Source organism: Oncorhynchus kisutch, linkage group LG27, assembly GCF_002021735.2.
Source record: "Oncorhynchus kisutch isolate 150728-3 linkage group LG27, Okis_V2, whole genome shotgun sequence".
Classification (NCBI taxonomy): Eukaryota; Metazoa; Chordata; class Actinopteri; order Salmoniformes; family Salmonidae; genus Oncorhynchus; species Oncorhynchus kisutch.
Window position 1 is genome coordinate 39,855,528 of NC_034200.2, and position 23,248 is coordinate 39,878,775.

Sequence of the window (23,248 nt, forward strand, 5' to 3'; positions counted from 1 at the left end):
AATTGTTCAGAACCCGCTTTAGGGATCAAGTGAACCCTAGGGAAAGGCCTGAGCTATCACCCTACAACACATGAGACTGTTAATCCATTCATCAACCTATAAAGCATTACACTTGATCACATAGGAACAGACAAGTTATTTCAGCTGTGTATATTCTATGTTGTGTGTGTGTGTGTGTGTGTGTGTGTGTGTGTGTGTGTGTGTGTGTGTGTGTGTGTGTGTGTGTGTGTGTGTGTGTGTGTGTGTGTGTGTGTGTGTGTGTGTGTGTATGTATGTGTGTGATACTGATTATTAACCGTTGAAGTGTGTTTGTGTTATTATTGTCATGCAGACCATTGTCCATAAAGTCACGTGATGGTGGAACTTCTCCTATCATTCGATGTATAGGTAAATGTATAGGTAAATGTATAGGTAAATGTATAGGTAAATATATAGGTAAATGTATGGGTAAATGTATAGGTAAATGTATAGGTAAATGTATGGGTAAATGTATGGGTAAATGTATAGGTAAATGTATAGGTAAACGTATAGGTAAATGTATAGGTAAATGTATGGGTAAATGTATAGGTAAATGTATAGGTAAATGTATAGGTAAATGTATAGGTAAATGTATAGGTAAATGTATGGGTAAATGTATAGGTAGATGTATAGGTAAATGTATAGGTAAATGTATGGGTAAATGTATAGGTAAATGTATAGGTAAATGTATAGGTAAATGTATGGGTAAATGTATAGGTAAATGTATAGGTAAATGTATAGGTAAATGTATAGGTAAATGTATGGGTAAATGTATAGGTAAATGTATAGGTAAATGTATGGGTAAATGTATAGGTAAATGTATGGGTAAATGTATAGGTAAATGTATGGGTAAATGTATAGGTAAATGTATAGGTAAATGTATAGGTAAAATTCTCTGTGTTTTGTGGAATATAAAACTTTGACACTGTAACGTTCTTTGTTTCATCTTTCTGGTATGAAGAAGGGCGGGGTGTATGCCTTATGATTAACGAGATGTGGTGTGATCATAACAACATACAGGAACTCAAGTCCTTCTGTTCACCTGACTTAGTATTCCTCACAATTGGGCCTCCCGGGTGCCGCAGTAGTTAAGGGCGCTGCACTGCAGCGCCAGCTGTGCCACCAGAGACTCTGGGTTCGCGCCCAGGCTCTGTCGTAACCGGCTGTGACCGGAAGGTCCGTGGGGCGACGCACAATTGGCCTAGCGTCTCCCGGGTTAGGGAGGGGTTGGCCGGTAGGGATATCCTTGTCTCATCGCGCACCAGCGACTCCTGTGGCGGGCCGGGCACAGTGCGCGCTAACCAAGGTTGCCAGGGGCACGGTGTTTCCTCCGACACATTGGTGCTTCCGGGCTAAAGGCAAGAGCTCCAGCTTTCAAGGAGCGGGACTCTAACCTGGAAGCTTATGAGAAATCCCGCTATGCCCTAACAAACCATCAAACAGGCAAAGTGTCAATACAGGACTAATATTGAATCATACTACACCGGCTCTGATGCTCATCGGATGTGGCAGGGCTTGCAAACAATTACAGAATACAAAATGGAAGCACAGCCGAGAGCTGCCCAGTGACACGAGCCTACAAGACAAGCTAAACTACTTCTATGCTCGCTTAGAGGCAAATAACACTGAAACATGAATGAGGGCACCAGTTGTTCCGAAAGACTGTGTGACCACGCTCTCTGCAGCCGATGTGAGTAAGACCTCTAAACAGGTCAATATTTACAAGGCTGCAGGGCCAGATGGATTACCAGGACGTGTACTCCCAGCACGCGCTAACCAACTGGCAAGTGTCTTCACTGACTTTTTCAACATCTCCCTGTCTGAGTCTGTCATACCAACATGTTTTAAGCAGACACCCATAGTCCCTGTGCCCAAGAACACAAAGGTAACCTGCCTTAATGACTACCGACCCGTAGCACTCATGTCTGTAGCCATGAAGTGCTTTGAAAGGCTGGTCATGGCTCACATCAACAACATTATCCCAGAAACACTAGACCCACTCCAATTTGCATACCGCCCTAACAGATCCACAGATGATGCAATCTCTATTGCACTCCACACTGCCTTTTCCCACCTGGACAAAAGGAACACCTATGTGAGAATGCTATTCATTGACTACAGCTCAGCGTTCAACACCATAGTGCCCTCAAAGCTCATCAGTAAGCTAAGGACTCTGGGACTAAACACCTCCCTCTGCAACTGGATCCTGGACTTCCTGTCAGGCCATCCCCAGGTGGTAAGGGTAGGTAACAACACATCTGCCACGCTGATCCTCAACACAGGGGCCCCTCAGGGGTACGTGCTCTGTCCCCTCCTGTACTCCCTGTTCACTCATAACTGCATGGTTAGGCACGACTCCAACACCATCATTAAGTTTGCCAATGACACAACAGTGACGAGACAGCCTATAGGGAGGAGGTCAGAGACCTGGCCGTCTGGTGCCAGAATAACAACCTCTCCCTCAACGTGATCAAGACAAAGGACATGATTGTCGACTACAGAAAAAGGAGGACCTAGCACGCCCCCATTCTCATCGACGGGGCTGCACCATCAAGAGCATGCTGGTTGCATCACTGCCTGGTATGGCAACTGCTCAACCTCCGACCGCATGGCACTACAGAGGGTAGTGCGTACGGCCCAGTACATCACCGGGACAAAGCTTCCTGCCATCCAGGACCTCTATACCAGGCGGTGTCAGAGGAAGGCCCTAAAAACTCCAGCCACCCGAGACATAGACTGTTCTCTCTGCTACCACATGGCAAGCGGTATCGGAGCGCCAAGTCTAGGTCCAAGAGGCTTCTAAACAGCTCCTACCCCCAAGCAATAAGACTCCTGAACTCCTGACTCCTGAACAACATGTGCCCCCGCACATTGACTCTGTACCGGTACTCCCCTGTATATAGTCTCGCTATTGTTATTTTACTGCTGCTCTTTAATTACTTGTTACTTTTATTTATTATTCTTGTTTGTACTGCATTGTTGGTTAGGTGCTTGTAAGGAAGCATTTCACTGTAATGTCTACTACACCTGTTGTATTAAGCATTTCACTGTAAGGTCTACCTACACCTGTTGTATTCAGCATTTCACTGTAAGGTCTACCTACACCTGTTGTATTCAGCATTTCACTGTAAGGTCTACCTACACCTGTTGTATTCAGCATTTCACTGTGAGGTCTACCTACACCTGTTGTATTCAGCATTTCACTGTAAGGTCTACTACACCTGTTGTATTCAGCATTTCACTGTAAGGTCTACTACACCTGTTGTATTAAGCATTTCACTGTAAGGTCTACTACACCTGTTGTATTCAGCATTTCACTGTAAGGTCTACTACACCTGTTGTATTCAGCATTTCACTGTGAGGTCTACTACACCTGTTGTATTCAGCATTTCACTGTAAGGTCTACTACACCTGTTGTATTCAGCATTTCACTGTGAGGTCTACTACACCTGTTGTATTCAGCATTTCACTGTAAGGTCTACCTACACCTGTTGTATTCAGCATTTCACTGTAAGGTCTACTACACCTGTTGTATTCAGCATTTCACTGTAAGGTCTACTACACATGTTGTATTCAGCATTTCACTGTAAGGTCTACTACACCTGTTGTATTCAGCATTTCACTGTAAGGTCTACTACACCTGTTGTATTCAGCATTTCACTGTAAGGTCTACCTACACCTGTTGTATTCAGCATTTCACTGTGAGGTCTACTACACCTGTTGTATTCAGCATTTCACTGTAAGGTCTACTACACCTGTTGTATTCAGCATTTCACTGTGAGGTCTACTACACCTGTTGTATTCAGCATTTCACTGTAAGGTCTACTACACCTGTTGTATTCAGCATTTCACTGTAAGGTCTACTACACCTGTTGTATTCAGCATTTCACTGTGAGGTCTACTACACCTGTTGTATTCAGCATTTCACTGTAAGGTCTACCTACACCTGTTGTATTCAGCATTTCACTGTAAGGTCTACCTACACCTGTTGTATTCAGCATTTCACTGTAAGGTCTACTACACCTGTTGTATTCAGCATTTCACTGTGAGGTCTACTACACCTGTTGTATTCAGCATTTCACTGTAAGGTCTACTACACCTGTTGTATTCAGCATTTCACTGTAAGGTCTACTACACCTGTTGTATTCAGCATTTCACTGTAAGGTCTACCTACACCTGTTGTATTCAGCATTTCACTGTAAGGTCTACCTACACCTGTTATATTCAGCATTTCACTGTCAGGTCTACCTACACCTGTTGTATTCAACATTTCACTGTAAGGTCTACTACACCTGTTGTATTCAGCATTTCACTGTAAGGTCTACTACACCTGTTGTATTCAGCATTTCACTGTGAGGTCTACACCTGTTGTATTCAGCATTTCACTGTGAGGTCTACACCTGTTGTATTCAGCATTTCACTGTGAGGTCTACACCTGTTGTATTCAGCATAGGTCGATCTAGTATGGTGTTGCTATGATAGGTCGATCTAGTATGGTGGTGCTACGATAGGTCGATCTGGGATGGTGGTGCTACGATAGGTCGATCTAGTATGGTGGTGCTATGATAGGTCGATCTAGTATTGTGGTGCTATGATAGGTCGATCTAGTATGGTGGTGCTATGATAGGTCGATCTAGTGTTGTGGTGCTATGATAGGTCGATCTAGTATGGTGGTCCTATGATAGGTCGATCTAGTATGGTGGTGCTATGATAGGTCGATCTAGTATGGTGGTGCTATGATAGGTCGATCTAGTATGGTGGTGCTATGATAGGTCGATCTAGTATGGTGGTGCTATGATAGGTCGATCTAGTATGGTGGTGCTATGATAGGTCGATCTAGTATGGTGGTGCTATGATAGGTCGATCTAGTATGGTGGTGCTATGATAGGTCGATCTAGTATGGTGGTGCTATGATAGGTCGATCTAGTATGGTGGTGCTATGATAGGTCGATCTAGTATGGTGGTGCTATGATAGGTCGATCTAGTATGGTGGTGCTATGATAGGTCGATCTAGTATGGTGGTGCTATGATAGGTCGATCTAGTATAATGGTGCTAACATGTCATAATATATCTGTCTGTTATATGTTTTCTGTAGATCCACGATCAGCAAAGGATAAGTTCCGGTTTCTCGAACACATACTAAGACTAAGCCTCGTCTCAAATATATATATATATTTGAGTTGAGAAGAGGGAGTGGTGAGAAGAGAAGGAAAGGAAAGCAGGATGGAGAAGATGAGAGGGAGGAGAGAAGAGGGGGAGGAGGAGGAGAGGAGAAGGGAGGAGGAGGGGGAGAGTGGAGGGAGGAGGAGTATATACAGTATATATATGTATACATATTTATATAATAGAAAATAAGGATCTTTGTATCATCATCCAAAAAATGGAAATAACACTGAAGACGGTGATAGTGTTTTCAGTAGAAAAATAAACACGCAAATCTTTTCCTGGTCCTGTCTTTTTTATATAATTGTTATATAATTTTACAACTGGATTAGAAGATAAAAGAAACAGTTCTGTGCCCTGTGATGTAAACGTTGTTGACTGCATCTCGCCACCATCCGCCGTGTAATCCATGTATGTATGATTTATGTATGTATTCTCTAACCTGGGATGTCATCACATTCAGTGAGGTGACACGGTCAGAATGTTACAGATGCAAATGGCACGAATAGAACTGACTATGTCATCTGAACGTTTTCCGTAAAGTTGTGCCCCTTTACTGGTTGACCCCTCGGACTAAGGTCAGAGGTCAAGGGGTCGTGGTTTAGAAGTAGTTGACCACCCTGCGGATGGACTGGATGTTGGGGTTCTGGGCCTGCCACTCCACGTGACTAGAGTAGTCTCCTCTCTCCACAATATACATACGGCCACGGAAGTTAGGTTCCTCATAAAGCACCCAGCTATGGAGGGAGAGGAGAAGGAGGGGGAGAGAAGAGGGGGAGGAGGAGGAGGAGGAGAAGGGAGGCGGAGGAGAAGGGAGGGGGAGGAGAAGGGAGCAGGCGGAGGAGGAGAGGGGAGGAGGAGGAGGAGGAGGAGAAGGGAGGAGGAGGGGGAGAGAGGAGGAGGAGGGGGAGAGAGGAGGAGGAGGAGGAGAGGAGAAGGGAGGAGAAGGAGGAGGAGGAGAAGGAGGGGGAGAGAAGAGGGGGAGGAGGAGGAGGAGAGGAGAAGGGAGGAGAAGGAGGAGGAGGAGAAGGAGGGGGAGAGAAGAGGGGGAGGAGGAGGAGGAGAGGAGAAGGGAGGAGGAGGGGGAGGAGGAGAGGAGAGGGGAGGAGGAGAGAGGGGAGGAGGAGGGGGAGAGGGGAGGAGGAGTAGGAGAGTTGAGAAGAGGGGGTGGTGAGAAGAGAAGGAAAGCAGGATGGAGAAGATGAGAGGGAGGAGAGAAGAGGGGGAGAAGGAGGAGGAGGAGAGGAGAAGGGAGGAGGAGGAGGGGGAGGAGGAGGAGGAGGAGGAGGAGGAGGAGGAGAAGGGAGGAGGAGGAGAGAAGAGGAGAGAAGAGAAGAGGGGGAGGAGGAGGAGGAGAGGAGAAGGGAGGAGGAGGGGGAGAGTTGAGAAGAGGGAGTGGTGAGAAGAGAAGGAAAGGAAAGGAAAGCAGGATGGAGAAGATGAGAGGGAGGAGAGAAGAGAATATACAGTATATAAGTCTTTACAATCTCCAGTCACACTGTATGTTAGGGATTACTGTATAATGTAGTTACCGTAGCTAATTTACTGTATAATGTAGTTACCGTAGCTAATTTACCATATAATGTAGTTACCGTAGCTCATTTACTGTATAATGTAGTTACCGTAGCTCATTTACTGTATAATGTAGTTACCGTAGCTAATTTACTGTATAATGTAGTTACTGTAGCTCATTTACTGTATAATGTAGTTACTGTAGATAATTTACTGTATAAAGTGTTTACTGTAGATAATTTACTGTATGAAGTGTTTACTGTACATAATTTACTGTATAAAGTGTTTACCGTAGCTAGTTTACTGTATACAGTGTTTACTGTAGATCATTTACTGTATAAAGTGTTTACTGTAGATAATTTACTGTATAAAGTGTTTACTGTACATAATTTACTGTATAAAGTGTTTACCGTAGCTAGTTTACTGTATACAGTGTTTACTGTAGATAATTTACTGTATAAAGTGTTTACCGTAGATAATTTACTGTATAAAGTGTTTACTGTAGATAATTTACTGTATAAAGTGTTTACCGTAGATCATTTACTGTATAAAGTGCTTACCGTAGATAATTTACTGTATAAAGTGTTTACTGTAGATAATTTACTGTATAAAGTGCTTACCGTAGATAATTTACTGTATAAAGTGTTTACTGTATGCTTATAAACTGTTTATGGATGTGCTTATAAACAGCTAACTACAATTCACAGGAGCTCTAGAGATACATTAATGAATTTAATGGACTTGAATTGAATTGAATTGAATTGACTTGAATTGACTTGAATTGAGTTGACTTGAATTGAATTGAAATGTCAGCAGCAGTTGATTCAGTAGATACGTACGCTCCGTCTCCGTAGACCTTCAGAGAGTTGATGCAGTTCTTGGTCAGACCGCGTCCCTGCAGGAAGGGCACGTCATCACACACCTCAACACACTGGTCAGCAAAGTCAGCTCCCTCAAACAACTCCATCCTGTAGTGTTCTCCATGCTGGAAGAGGAGAGGAGGAGTAGGAGGAGCAAGAGGAGAAGGAGGAAAAGGACAATGATGATGAAGAGGAGGATGATGAAGAAGAGGAGGAGGATGAAGAGGAGGAGTAGGAGGAGGATGAAGAGGAGAAGGAGGAGGAGGAAAGGGGGAGGAGATGGGGAGGAGAAGGAGGAAGTGGAGGAGGAGGATGGGGAGGAGAAGATGGGGAGGAGGGTGGGGTGGAGGAGAAGATGGGGAGAGGAGGAGGGGAAGGAGGAGGGGAGGAAAAGGAGGAAATGGGGAGAGAAGGAGAATGTGGAGGAGGAGGAGGAGGAGAAGGAGGAGATGGAGGAGGAGATGGGGAGGAGGGTGGAGTGGAGGAGAAGATGGGGGAGAGGAGGATAAGCAGGAAATGGGGAGAGAAGGATGAAAAGGAGGAAGAGGAGGAGGAAGAGGAGAGGGGGAGGAAAAATCTGAAATTACATCACTGTGACTTCAAGTTTAGGTGAAGTTCCAACAACCCTCATCTCAACAGTCAGTCAGTCTGTCTGTCTTCTCTATCTCACATTGTAATGTACCAGTCAGTCAGTCTGTCTGCGTGTGCCCAAGATACACTTTAGAGTGGCCAATTCACCTGGCTTGACTATTTATCTTTACACATCAGTCACACTTTCCAGCTGGTCTTGGACCGGGTTACATAACGTATCTAGTGGCAGTCTTTTTAAAGCGGGTTGAGGGGCGTAAACTGTCCTACTGCTTTAGTCCTCTTCTGACTTTAACCCTTCACGTCAAGTAGCTCTTACAACACTGTTAAGAAGTAACCACCTAACTCTGTTACTATGCAAATACAAAGCTTATTACAAAATGACTATATGAGCACCGTAAAAACCTACAGTATTCACAAAGCCACAGGTTGCCGTGGTGGCATAGGTTACCGCATCAGTTTCCACAGCATCGGTTTACCGTAAGTGTTAGCGTTTAAACCTCACCATTCTGATAGGTCTGCAGGAGCCCATGTGATCATTGTGGGCGTTCCACCTCTGGAACTCGGGGTAATCTCCGTGCTCCAGCATGTACTGCTGGCCCTTGAAGTCGGGGTGGTCGAAGCAGACGAAGGCCCCACTCTCCACGCGGATGGAGTTGACGCGGTTCATGAATCCGCGGTCCTGGAAGTTATCACAGTCACCGCAGATCTCCAGCTTCCTGCCCGTGAAGCATTTCCCCTCGTAGAAACAGATCTGGGTAGAATACAGACACAGAGGACAGCACACAGGGCAGTTAGGTGAGGTAGAAATAGAGTCTGACCTACAGGATGGAGGATATTACTCATCTTTGTGGCCTGCGCCTGACTCTGCCTTACCCACATCACCTAGACTCTGACAACTACTGTGCTAGCTCAGGTAGTATATTTTCCAGCCCAGTTCCAGCAACTATTGTTGGTATGTAAGCAGACCAGCCCGGGTCCAGCAACTATTGGGGATATGTAAGCAGGCCAGACCGGGTCCAGCAACTATTGGGGATATGTAAGCAGGCCAGACCGGGTCCAGCAACTATTGGGGATATGTAAGCAGGCCAGACCGGGTCCAGCAACTATTGGGGATACGTAAGCAGGCCAGACCAGGTCCAGCAACTATTGTTGGTACGTAAGCAGGCCAGCCCAGTTCCAGCAACTATTGGGGATGCGTAGGCAGGCCAGACTGAGTCCAGCAACTATTGTTGGTATGTAAGCAGACCAGCCCGGGTCCAGCAACTATTGGGGATATGTAAGCAGACCAGCCCGGGTCCAGCAACTATTGGGGATATGTAAGCAGGCCAGACCGAGTCCAGCAACTATTGTTGGTATGTAAGCAGACCAGCCCGGGTCCAGCAACTATTGGGGATATGTAAGCAGGCCAGACCGGGTCCAGCAACTATTGGGGATATGTAAGCAGGCCAGACCGGGTCCAGCAACTATTGGGGATATGTAAGCAGGCCAGACCGGGTCCAGCAACTATTGGGGATATGTAAGCAGGCCAGACCGTGTCCAGCAACTATTGGGGATACGTAAGCAGGCCAGACCAGTTCCAGCAACTATTGGGGATACGTAAGCAGGCCAGACCAGTAATGTTTTCCCAGCCCTACAACTTGTTTGGCTTGGCTTGTTTGGGCTCAGTAGTGTGAAAAGAGCAACATAAATATGCTCCTGTGGGTTAAGAGTCAACAGTGTTGGGGAGTAACTGACTACAAACAAACTGTAATTGTAATTAGTTACGTTACCAGCAAAAAATATTGTAATCAGATTACTTCTTGGATTACTTTTAAATTCAGAAAAGACGTTTCCGAATGTTTTTCTCCATTTTGACTGTTTTCTCAATGACATTCTATTAAGCATTGAAAAAAGGCACAACTTTAAGTTTGTTCCGCCTGAGTCAGTCTGGCTACCAATCAGAGACCACTGTGATGACACACCAACTGATGACCACCAATCAGAGACCACTATGATGACACACCAACTGATGACCACCAATCAGAGACCACTATGGACTGGATGGGACTGGATGGTACCTGACGGCAGGACCGGCAGGAACGTCAGGTACTGTGCTGAGCAGCTCAGTGAGGTCCTAATCCACCTGTTCCAGTCTTTGTTGGTCTGGTCCCACTGCCAAGGAAAACATCCACCATTATCCCTGTTCCTAAGAAGGACAAGCCTCGCTCTCTCAATGCCCACAGGGCTTTGAGGGCTATTGCACCTCTTCTGAAGTTTGCTGATGACACAACTCTCCTCTGACACCTCTCAGGGTCTGAGCATGTCCCAGCCCTCCTCTGACACCTCTCAGGGTCTGAGCATGTCCCAGCCCTCCTCTGACACCTCTCAGGGTCTGAGCATGTCCCAGCCCTCCTCTGACACCTCTCAGGGTCTGAGCATGTCCCAGCCCTCCTCTGACACCTCTCAGGGTCTGAGCATGTCCCAGCCCTCCTCTGACACCTCTCAGGGTCTGAGCATGTCCCAGCCCTCCTCTGACACCTCTCAGGGTCTGAGCATGTCCCAGCCCTCCTCTGACACCTCTCAGGGTCTGAGCATGTCCCAGCCCTCCTCTGACACCTCTCAGGGTCTGAGCATGTCCCAGCCCTCCTCTGACACCTCTCAGGGTCTGAGCATGTCCCAGCCCTCCTCTGACACCTCTCAGGGTCTGAGTAGGACCATGTCCCAGCCCTCCTCTGACACCTCTCAGGGTCTGAGCATGTCCCAGCCCTCCTCTGACACCTCTCAGGGTCTGAGCATGTCCCAGCCCTCCTCTGACACCTCTCAGGGTCTGAGCATGTCCCAGCCCTCCTCTGACACCTCTCAGGGTCTGAGTAGGACCATGTCCCAGCCCTCCTCTGACACCTTCATTGACTGGTGTGACTGTACGGTGCTGGAGTTGAATGTCTCCAAGATGAAAGAAATGCTTTTCGACTTCAGGATGGATTAGGTGATCATCCAAGGTGAGGAAGTAGACATTGTGGACGATTATAAATATCTTGGTACCATCTTCTTTAACACACTGAAGTTTGAAAAGAATAACACAGACGCCATCATCAAAAAATCTCACCAGAAACAATACTTCCTCAGGAAACTGACTTCATTCAGCGTCCACAAAACCGTTTACAGTTCCTTCATACAAAAGCGTTCTGTTTCTTCTTCGTGGATCCGCCTTCAAGCCATTGTGAACGGCTCCAGTAAGATCACAGGTGCCTCTCAGAAGTCTGGCTTAATTCTTTGAGCAGCAGGCCAAGGAGGAAGGCCCCGTGACATCCTGGGGGACAGCACCCATGTCCTCAACCCGCAGTTCAAACTGCTCCCTTTTTTGACCGCCGCCTGCTCTGTCTCAAGTGCTCCACCAATAGGAGCCGGGCCTCATTTGTAACCGAGGCCATCTTCCTGGTTAACAGGACCATTAATAAGGAAGACATATAGACTATTCTAGAGATAGTATAGCCCTGACATTAATTAACAACTGTGACTACCGTGAACTTTCAGTTTCTTAAAATTGCACTACACCCCCTTAACTGATGCTTTAATGAACGTATACAGGAATTTGTTATACTGAGTGTATTTGTCCTGTCTGAAGCACCCTGCAGCCCAGAATGAATCGCCCCGTTGGGATTAATACATTTGTATTGTATTGTATTAGATTTTACTGTATTGTATTTAAAAGGAAAATATGCAAGGCTCCTGTGGATTAGGTGTCAATGTCTAATTATTATAATTTTCTTAAAGAAAAAGTAAAAGTTGATAATTATCTATAATGCTAAAATTGTTTGTGATGCGACTCTAGACGTTTGCGTTATACCCTCCTTTCGTTTTTTTTTCTTTTCGTTTTTGCCTGAAGTAACCTTCTGTCTTATGTTACCAAACGTAACATATAATACTAATTTGATGTGTCTCGGATTTACGTTTAGTATGTTACGTCTAGTCTATGAGACCAGGCTGGTATAGCGGTATGCATAGCTGGATACTGTATTCAGGGTAATCAGATTACAGATATTTTAGACTTTCTGGGGAGAAAAACTAGATGACACCTTTCTGCTTTCTAAAGTTCATTCAATCTAGCATTGAAAAAAGGCACACGTTTAGGTTTATTCCACTTGAGCGAGACTGACCACAAGTCAGAGATCACTATGATGACACACCAAATGTGTTTGATTGATTACTATTTTTGTCTTCTTCTAATGCCTTTTGAGGGGAAAGCAATCAAAAAAGTAACGGAAGGTAATCAGATTCCGTTACTGAGTTTGGGTAATCCAGACGTTACTGATAACATTTTTGGACAGGTAACTAGTATCTGTAATATAATACATGTTGAATGTAACCTGCCCAAACCTGACAGTATGTACAGTGAAAGTATTCAGACCCCTTGACTTTTTCCACATTTTGTTACGTTAAAGGCTTATACTGCAATGGATTTAAAAAGTAAAAAATAATTGTCCGTAGAGCCCCGAGACAGGATTGTGTTGAGGCAAATATCTGTGGAACGGTACCAAAACAATGTCTACAGCATGGAAGGTCCCCAAGAACACAGTGGCCTCCATCATTCTTAAATGGAAGAAGTTTGGAACTACCAAGACTCTTCCTAGAGCTGGCCGCCAAACTGAGCAATCGGGGGAGAAGGACCTTGTTCAGGGAGGTGACCAAGAACCCGATGGTCACTCTGACAGAGCTCCTCTGTGGAGATGAGAGAAACTTCCAGAAGGACAACCATCTCTGCAGCACTCCATCAAACAGGCCTTTATGGTAGAGTATCCAGACAGAAGCCACTCTTCAGTCAAAGGCACATGACAGCCCGCTTGGAGTTTGCCAAAAGGCACCTAAAGAACTCTCAGACCATGAGAAGAAGATTATCAGATCTGATGAAACTAAGATTGAACTCTTTGGCCTGAATGCCAAGCGTCACGTCTGGAGGAAATCAGCCACCATCCCTACGGTGAAACATGGTGGTGGCAGCATCATGCTGTCGGGATGTTTGTCATCGGCAGGAACTGGGAGACTAGTCAGGATCGAGGGAAAGATGAACGGAGCAAAGTACAGAGAGATCCTTGATGAAAATCTGCTCCAGCGCTCAGGACCTCAGACTGGGGCGAAGGTTCACCTTCCAACAGGACATCGACCCTAAGCACACAGCCAAGACAAAGCAGGAGTGGCTTTGGGAGAAGTCACTGAATGTCCTTGAGTGGCCCAGCCAGAGGCCAGACTTGAACCCGATCTAACATCTCTGGAGAGACCTGAATGTATAGCTCAATGTATAGCTGTTTAGCTCTATACTGTATGTATAGCTGTTTAGCTGTATACTGTATGTTTAGCTGTATACTGTATGTTTAGCTGTATACTGTGTGTATACTGTATGTTTAGCTGTATACTGTGTGTATAGCTGTATACTGTATGTATAGCTGTATACTGTATGTATAGCTGTATACTGTATGTATAGTTGTATACTGTATGTATAGCTGTATACTGTATGTATAGCTGTATACTGTATGTATAGCTGTATACTGTATGTATAGTTGTTTAGCTGTATACTGTATGTATAGCTGTATACTGTATGTATAGCTGTATACTGTATGTATAGCTGTATACTGTATGTATAGCTGTATACTGTATGTATAGCTGTATGTATAGCTGTATACTGTATGTATAGCTGTATACTGTATGTATAGCTGTATACTGTATGTATAGCTGTATGTATAGCTGTATACTGTATGTATAGTTGTGTACTGTATGTATAGCTGTATACTGTATGTATAGCTGTATGTATAGCTGTATACTGTATGTATAGTTGTATACAGTATGTATAGCTGTATACTGTATGTATAGCTGTATACTGTATGTATAGCTGTATACTGTATGTATAGTTGTATACACTATGTATAGTTGTATACTGTATGTATAGCTGTATACTGTATGTATAGTTGTATACTGTATGTATAGCTGTATACTGTATGTATAGCTGTATACTGTATGTATAGCTGTATGTATAGCTGTATACTGTATGTTTAGCTGTATACTGTGTGTATACTGTATGTATAGCTGTATACTGTATGTATAGCTGTATACTGTATGTATAGCTGTATACTGTATGTATAGTTGTATACTGTATGTATAGCTGTATACTGTATGTATAGCTGTATACTGTATGTATAGTTGTATACTGTATGTATAGCTGTATGTATAGCTGTATACTGTATGTATAGCTGTATACTGTATGTATAGCTGTATACTGTATGTATAGTTGTATACTGTATGTATAGTTATATACTGTATGTATAGCTGTATACTGTATGTATAGCTGTATACTGTATGTATAGTTGTATACTGTATGTATAGTTGTATACTGTATGTATAGCTGTATGTATAGCTGTATACTGTATGTATAGCTGTATACTGTATGTATAGTTGTATACTGTATGTATAGCGGTATACTGTATGTATAGCTGTATACTGTATGTATAGCTGTATACTGTATGTATAGTTGTTTACTGTATGTATAGCTGTATACTGTATGTATAGCTGTATGTATAGCTGTATACTGTATGTATAGCTGTATACTGTATGTATAGTTGTTTACTGTATGTATAGCTGTATACTGTATGTATAGCTGTATGTATAGTTGTATACTGTATGTATAGCTGTATACTGTATGTATAGCTGTATACTGTATGTATAGTTGTATACTGTATGTATAGCTGTATACTGTATGTATAGCTGTATACTGTATGTATACTGTATGTATAGCTGTATACTGTATGTATACTGTATGTATAGTTGTGTACTGTATGTATAGCTGTATACTGTATGTATAGCGGTATACTGTATGTATAGCTGTATACTGTATGTATAGCAGTATACTGTATGTATAGCTGTATGTATAGCTGTATACTGTATGTATAGCTGTATACTGTATGTATAGCTGTATACTGTATGTATAGCTGTATACTGTGTGTATAGCTGTATACTGTATGTATAGCTGTATACTGTATGTATAGCTGTATACTGTATGTATACTGTATGTATAGCTGTATACTGTATGTATAGCTGTATACTGTATGTATAGCTGAATACTGTATGTATAGCTGTATGTATAGCTGTATACTGTATGTATAGCTGTATACTGTATGTATAGTTGTATACTGTATGTATAGCTGTATACTGTATGTATAGCTGTATACTGTATGTATAGCTGTATACTGTATGTATACTGTATGTATAGCTGTATACTGTATGTATAGCTGTATGTATAGCTGTATACTGTATGTATAGTTGTATACTGTATGTATAGCTGTATACTGTATGTATAGCTGTATACTGTATGTATAGCTGTATACTGTATGTATAGCTGTATACTGTATGTATAGTTGTATACTGTATGTATAGCTGTATACTGTATGTATAGCTGTATACTGTATGTATAGTTGTATACTGTATGTATAGTTGTATACTGTATGTATAGCTGTATACTGTATGTATAGCTGTATACTGTATGTATAGTTGTATACTGTATGTATAGCTATATACTGTATGTATACTGTATGTATAGCTGTATACTGTATGTATAGCTGTATACTGTATGTATAGTTGAATACTGTATGTATAGCTGTATACTGTATGTATAGCTGTATACTGTATGTATAGCTGTATGTATAGCTGTATACTGTATGTATAGCTGTATACTGTATGTATAGTTGTATACTGTATATATAGTTGTATACTGTATGTATAGCTGTATACTGTATGTATAGCTGTATACTGTATGTATAGCTGTGTACTGTATGTATAGCTGTATACTGTATGTATAGCTGTATACTGTATGTATAGTTGTATACTGTATGTATAGATGTATACTGTATGTATAGTTGTTTACTGTATGTATAGATGTATACTGTATGTATAGCTGTATGTATAGATGTATACTGTATGTATAGTTGTATACTGTATGTATAGATGTATACTGTATGTATAGCTGTATGTATAGCTGTGTACTGTATGTATAGCTGTTTAGCTGTATACTGTATGTATAGATGTATTCTGTATGTATACTGTATGTATAGCTGTGTACTGTATGTATAGCTGTTTAGCTGTATACTGTATGTATAGCTGTATGTATAGTTGTATACTGTATGTATAGTTGTAGACTGTATGTATAGCTGTATGTATAGTTGTAGACTGTATGTATAGCTGTATACTGTATGTATAGCTGTATACTGTATGTATAGCTGTATACTGTATGTATAGTTGTATACTGTATGTATAGTTGTATTCTGCATGTATAGCTGTATACTGTATGTATAGCTGTATACTGTATGTATAGCTGTATACTGTATGTATAGTTGTATACTGTATGTATAGCTGTATACTGTATGTATAGTTGTATACTGTATGTATAGCTGTATACTGTATGTATAGCTGTATACTGTATGTATAGCTGTATACTGTATGTATAGATGTATAGTGTATGTATACTGTATGTATAGTGTATGTATAGTTGTATTCTGTATGTATAGCTGTATACTGTATGTATAGTTGTATACTGTATGTATAGCTGTTTAGCTGTATACTGTATGTATAGATGTATACTGTATGTATAGCTGTTTAGCTGTATACTGTATGTATAGATGTATACTGTATGTATAGCTGTATACTGTATGTTTAGCTGTATACTGTATGTATAGCTGTATACTGTATGTATAGTGTATGTATAGCTGTATACTGTATGTTTAGCTGTATAGTGTATGTATAGCTGTATGTATAGCTCTATACTGTATGTATAGCTCTATACTGTATGTATAGCTCTATACTGTATGTATAGCTGTATACTGTATGTATAGCTGTATGTATAGCTGTATACTGTATGTATAGCTGTATGTATAGCTGTATACTGTATGTATAGCTTCCAGGTTCGATAGCTATCTACTCACCTTGCCTGAGTACTGCGACATTTTGTCCACCGTTTGTTGTCCACGTTTGTCCCACAGTGTGAGAGTGGAAAGATGTGGACTGCCTAATATATATGGCCAATAGGGAGAGGAGAGGCTGACCACCTGATACATATGGCCAATAGGGAGAGGAGAGGTATCACCAGGTCAACATAATGGCCCCACAATGAAAGGGTGTAAAGAAATTCTGCACCATGGACACTTTCTCTTACATGTCACACTGCTGATAGTGGACTTTGGCTTAGTGGGGGTCCTGGACAATGGCAGGGGTGGGACATTCTGCTTTGATTGGGATTTGAGGGGTGTACTGTGTGTTGTGATGTCTGTTGATGGTATGGTGTGTGTTGATGGTGTGGAGAGTGTTGTGGTGTGTGTGTGTGTGTGTGTGTGTGTTTGTTGTGGTATGTTCGTGTCCGTGTGTGTGTGTGTGTGTGTGTGTGTGTGTGTGTGTGTGTGTGTGTGTGTGTGTGTGTGTTTGTTGTGGTATGTTCGTGTCCGTGTGTGTGTGTGTGTGTGTGTGTGTGTGTGTGTGTGTGTGTGTGTTTGTTGTGGTATGTTCGTGTCCGTGTGTGTGTGTGTGTGTGTGTGTGTGTGTGTGTGTGTGTGTGTGTGTGTGTGTGTGTGTGTGTTTGTTGTGGTATGTTCGTGTCCGTGTGTGTGTGTGTGTGTGTGTGTGTGGTCTGAGTGAATGTATAGATACAGGGTAGACAGTATTACGGGGTTACATTGTCAAATGCAAATCAACTGTTACTGGTCACATACACATGACAAGATGCAGTAGATGGTATAGAGTATATACATATGAGATATGTAGGATGTAAACATTATTAAAGTGATGTTATTTAAGGTGACTAGTGATACCTTTGTTAAATCCATTTATAAAAGTGGCCAGTGATTTGAGTCTGTATGTTGGCAGCAGCCTCTCTATGCTAGTGATGGCTGTTTAACAGTCTGATGGCCTTGAGATCAGAATTACAGTGTTACAGGGTTACAGTATTACTATCTAACCCCTCCCTACTCCCTAACCTCTCCCTTCTCCCTAACCCCTCCCTACTCCCTAACCCCTCCCTACTCCCTAACCTCTCCCTACTCCCTAACCTCTCCCTCCTCCCTAACCTCTCCCTACTCCCTAACCCCTCCCTGCTCCCTAACCTCTCCCTACTCCCTAACCTCTCCCTACTCCCTACTCCCTAACCCCTCCCTTCTCCCTAACCTCTCCCTCCTCCCTAACCTCTCCCTACTCCCTAACCCCTCCCTGCTCCCTAACCTCTCCCTACTCCCTAACCTCTCCCTACTCCCTAACCTCTCCCTACTCCCTAATCCCTCCCTACTCCCTAACCCCTCCCTTCTCCCTAACCCCTCCCTACTCCATAACCTCTCCCTACTCCCTAATCCCTCCCTACTCCCTCCCTTCTCCCTAACCCCTCCCTACTCCATAACCTCTCCCTACTCCATAACCCCTCCCTACACTTTAACCCCTCCCTACTCCCTAACCCCTCCCTACTCACTAACCTCTCCCTACTCCCTAACCTCTCCCTACTCCCTAACCTCTCCCTACTCACTAACCTCTCCCTACTCCCTAACCCCTCCCTACTCACTAACCTCTCCCTACACCCTAACCCCTCCCTACTCCCTAACCCCTCCCTACTCCCTAACCCCTCCCTAACCCCTCCCTTATCCCTAACCCCTCCCTTCTCCCTAACCCCTCTCTACTCCCTAACCCCTCCCTACTCCCTAACCCCTCCCTTCTCCCTAACCCCTCCCTTCTCCCTAACCCCTCCTTTATCCCTAAACCCTCCATACTCTCTAACCCCTTCCTACTCCCTAACCCCACCCTATTCCCTAACACCTCCCTACTCCCTAACCCCTCCCTACTCCCTAACCTCTTCCTACTCCCTACTCCCTTCTCCATGACCCCTCCCTACTCCCTAACCCCTCCCTACTCCCTAACCCCTCCCTCCTCCCTAACCCCTAACCCCTCCTTTATCCCTAAACCCTCCCTACTCTCCTGGGAAACGGGCCGCCCCCCTAGGTGATAAACGTAGGTAACAACACATCTGCAATGCTGATCCTCACACTGGGGCCCCTCAGGGGTGTACTTAGTCCCCTCCTGTACTCCCTGTTCACCCATGACTGTGTGGCCAAGCACTTTTCCAACACCATCATTAAGTTTGCTGACAACAGAACAGTGGTAGCCCTGATCACAGACAACGCTAAGACACACCTGGCAGTGTGGTGCCAGGACAATGACCTCTCCCTCAATGTCAGCAAGACAAATGAACAGATCGTGGACTACATGAGGCTGTACAGTAGTGGAGCAGGTCGAGAGTGTAAAGTTCCTCGGTGTCCACATCACTAAGGATCTTTCATGTTCTGAACACACCAAGACAGTTTTGAACGAGGGCACGACAACACCTTTTCCCCCTTAGGAGGCTGAAAAGATTTTGCATGAGTCCCCAGATCCTTAACAAGTGGTCACTTTACAAATTACCTTGACTAAGCTGTACCCCCGCACATTGACTCTGTACCGGTACCCCCTGTATATAGTCTCCACATTGATTCTGTACCGATACACCCTGTATATAGCCTCCACATTGACTCTGTGCCGGTACCCCCTGTATATAGCCTCCACATTGACTCTGTACCGTAACACCCTGTATATAGCCTCCACATTGACTCTGTACTGTAACACCCTGTATATAGCGTCCACATGGACTCTGTACCGGTACCCCCTGTATATAGCCTCCACATTGACTCTGTACCAGTATCCCCTGTATTTAGCCTTCGCATTGACTCTGTACCGGTACCCCCTGCATATAGCTTCCACATTGACTCTGTACTGGTACCCCCTGTATATAGCCTGCACATTGACTCTGTATATAGCCTCCACATTGACTCTGTACCGGTACCCCCTGCATATAGCCTCCACATTGACTCTGTACTGGTACCCCCTGTATATAGCCTGCATATTGACTCTGCATATAGCCTCCACATTGACTCTGTACTGGTACACCCTGTATATAGCCTCCACATTGACTCTGTACCGGTACCCCCGGTATTTAGCCTCCACATTGACTCTGTACCGGTACCCCCGGTATATAGCCTCCGTATTGACTCTGTACCGGTACCCCCTGTATATAGCCTCCACATTGACTCTGTACCTGTACCCCCTGTATATAGCCTCCACATTGACTCTTTACTGTAACACCCTGTATATAGCCTCCACATTGACTCTGTACCGGATCGCCGTGTATATAGCCTCCACATTGACTCTTTACCGTAACACCCTGTATATAGCCTCCACATTGACTCTTTACCGTAAAACCCTGTATATAGCCTCCACATTGACTCTGTACCGTAACAACCTGTATATAGCCTCCACATTGACTCTGTACTGGTACCCCCTGTATATAGCCTCCACATTGACTCTGTACTGGTACCCCCTGTATATAGCCTCCACATTGACTCTGTACCGGTACCCCCTGTATATAGCCTCCACATTGACTCTGTACCGGTACCCCCTGTATATAGCCTCCACATTGACTCTGTACCGGTACCCCCTGTATATAGCCTCCACATTGACTCTGTACCGGTACCCCCTGTATATAGCCTCCACATTGACTCTGTACCGGTACCCCCTGTATATAGCCTCCACATTGACTCTGTACCGGTACCCCCTGTATATAGCCTCCACATTGACTCTGTACCGGTACCCCCTGTATATAGCCTCCACATTGACTCTGTACCGGTACCCCCTGTATATAGCCTCCACATTGACTCTGTACCGGTACCCCCTGTATATAGTTCCACTTGTTTAAAAAAAAAAACTTTTATTTAACTAGACAAGTCAGTTAAGATCAAATTCTTTATTACAATGACAGCCTACACCAGCCAAACCCGGACGACGCTGGGCTTTACTACAGGCTCCACAATAAGGTTTATATGACTTTATACCTCGTGGCTTTACCTCAGATGAAATAGTTCATCCAAGTTAATCGCAATGTTTAAAGATCACGGACTGTTCTCTCTTCTCAGGTTGACACATCGTCAGCGAGATGAAGATAGTGATATGGGCTGTGGCTCTAGCCCTGGTGTTGGCTAGTGGTGGGTCCGTCTAGTAAACACCGTCTTTTAACCCCTCCTGTCCTGTGGTGTTGGTGAGGCTCTGGAACTGTCTCGTATGTTGCATTCATGTCAGAACTCGTTTTCCACTTGGAAAGTATCAGAATAGAAAACTCTATGCAAATAACTTCATTTGAACTCAAGAGTTTCAGAGTTTCCCCTTCCTGCTGATTGGCAATCCTAATCTTTTACCAATGACTCCCTGACCAATATGGCCGACCCATGGCCAATGTACATTCTAGTGTTCCTATAACGTTGCTATAGTTCTATGGTTTTCCTAACCCAGTGATATGGTGCGGTCGTCCCCTAGGTGAAGCACTGGTCTGTCTGCGCTGTGTGCCACCTAAGGCAGGAGGAGACTACAAGGTGACAGTGGAAACATGTCCACCAGGGAAGGACGGTTGTGCGGCCCGCCAACTTCTTCAGAGCACCATGTAAGTACTGTGACTGACCGTGTTCGAAACTGAGGTCATCTGTGTGTCACTAGATGTTAGCCTGCTGAGCTAAAGCCTAAATATTGAAAGCGGACTTGACTAAATATTAATGTCGTGCTTATGCATTACTTGAAAAGCAGCATTGGATGTCACACACAAGTTCTGTGCCCATATTCACCAACGGAGTAGAGGTGCAGTTTTATATCATAATACATTATATGGACTGATCCTAGATCAGCACTCCTACTCTGAGATGCTTTATGAATACAGGCCGAGAGCTGTGGATAATGAAGCCCTGATCCTAGATCAGCACTGAGCTGTGGATAATGAAGACCTGATCCTAGATCAGCCCAGAGCTGTGGATAATGAAGACCTGATCCTAGATCAGCCCAGAGCTGTGGATAATGAAGACCTGATCCTAGATCAGCACTGAGCTGTGGATAATGAAGACCTGATCCTAGATCAGCACTGACTGTGGATAATGAAGACCTGATCCTAGATCAGCCCAGAGCTGTGGATAATGAAGACCTGATCAGCACTGAGCTGTGGATAATGAAGACCTGATCCTAGATCAGCCCAGAGTTGTGGATAATGAAGACCTGTTCCTAGATCAGCACAGAGCTGTGGATAATGAAGACCTGATCCTAGATCAGCCCAGAGCTGTGGATAATGAAGACCTGATCCTAGATCAGCACTGAGCTGTGGATAATGAAGACCTGATCCTAGATCAGCACTGAGCTGTGGATAATGAAGACCTGATCAGCACTGAGCTGTGGATAATGAAGACCTGATCATAGATCAGCACTGAGCTGTGGATAATGAAGACCTGATCCTAGATCAGCACAGAGCTGTGGATAATGAAGACCTGATCCTAGATCAGCACTGAGCTGTGGATAATGAAGACCTGATCCTAGATTAGCACAGAGCTGTGGATAATGAAGACCTGATCCTAGGTCAGCACAGAGCTGTGGATAATGAAGACCTGATCCTAGATCAGCACTGAGCTGTGGATAATGAAGACCTGATCAGCACTGAGCTGTGGATAATGAAGACCTGATCATAGATCAGCACTGAGCTGTGGATAATGAAGACCTGATCCTAGATCAGCACTGAGCTGTGGATAATGAAGACCTGATCATAGATCAGCACTGAGCTGTGGATAATGAAGACCTGATCCTAGATCAGCACAGAGCTGTGGATAATGAAGACCTGATCCTAGATCAGCACTGAGCTGTGGATAATGAAGACCTGATCCTAGATTAGCACAGAGCTGTGGATAATGAAGACCTGATCCTAGGTCAGCACAGAGCTGTGGATAATGAAGACCTGATCCTAGATCAGCACTGAGCTGTGGATAATGAAGCCCTGATCCTAGATCAGCACTGAGCTGTGGATAATGAAGACCTGATCCTAGATCAGCACTGAGCTGTGGATAATGAAGACCTGATCCTAGATCAGCACTGAGCTGTGGATAATGCTTACATCAACATGAAGTGTTGTGACACTGACAAGTGCATCACATTCTAGTCTTTCTGCTGTGTGTCAGCATTGGCCAGCTACTCTGAGACTGTCTGCTGTAACAGACAG

At 44.0% G+C, this 23,248-nt stretch overlaps 1 protein-coding gene across 1 annotated transcript; it reads right to left on the reverse strand.

Moving 5' to 3' along the window:
* Positions 1 to 5,458: 5,458 nt before the first annotated feature.
* Positions 5,459 to 17,200, reverse strand: LOC109882478 (gamma-crystallin N-B-like). Its single transcript, XM_031806906.1, has 4 exons — positions 17,088 to 17,200; positions 8,648 to 8,896; positions 7,534 to 7,679; positions 5,459 to 5,919 (listed from the first exon to the last, which is right to left on the reverse strand). Exons 1-4 carry the CDS (start codon positions 17,106 to 17,108, stop codon positions 5,784 to 5,786), a joined length of 552 nt encoding a protein of 183 aa, XP_031662766.1. The 5' UTR covers positions 17,109 to 17,200; the 3' UTR covers positions 5,459 to 5,783.
* Positions 17,201 to 23,248: the final 6,048 nt, after the last annotated feature.

Coding starts and splice junctions, on each gene's coding strand:
- LOC109882478 (XM_031806906.1), bottom strand. CDS start 17,108: ATGTCGCAGTACTCAGGCAAG. Junction 8,897..17,087: donor TGTCGCAGTACTCAGGCAAG/GTGAGTAGATAG, acceptor TATTCTACCCAG/ATCTGTTTCTACGAGGGGAA. Junction 5,920..7,533: donor AAGGTCTACGGAGACGGAGC/GTACGTATCTAC, acceptor CTCCCTCCATAG/CTGGGTGCTTTATGAGGAAC.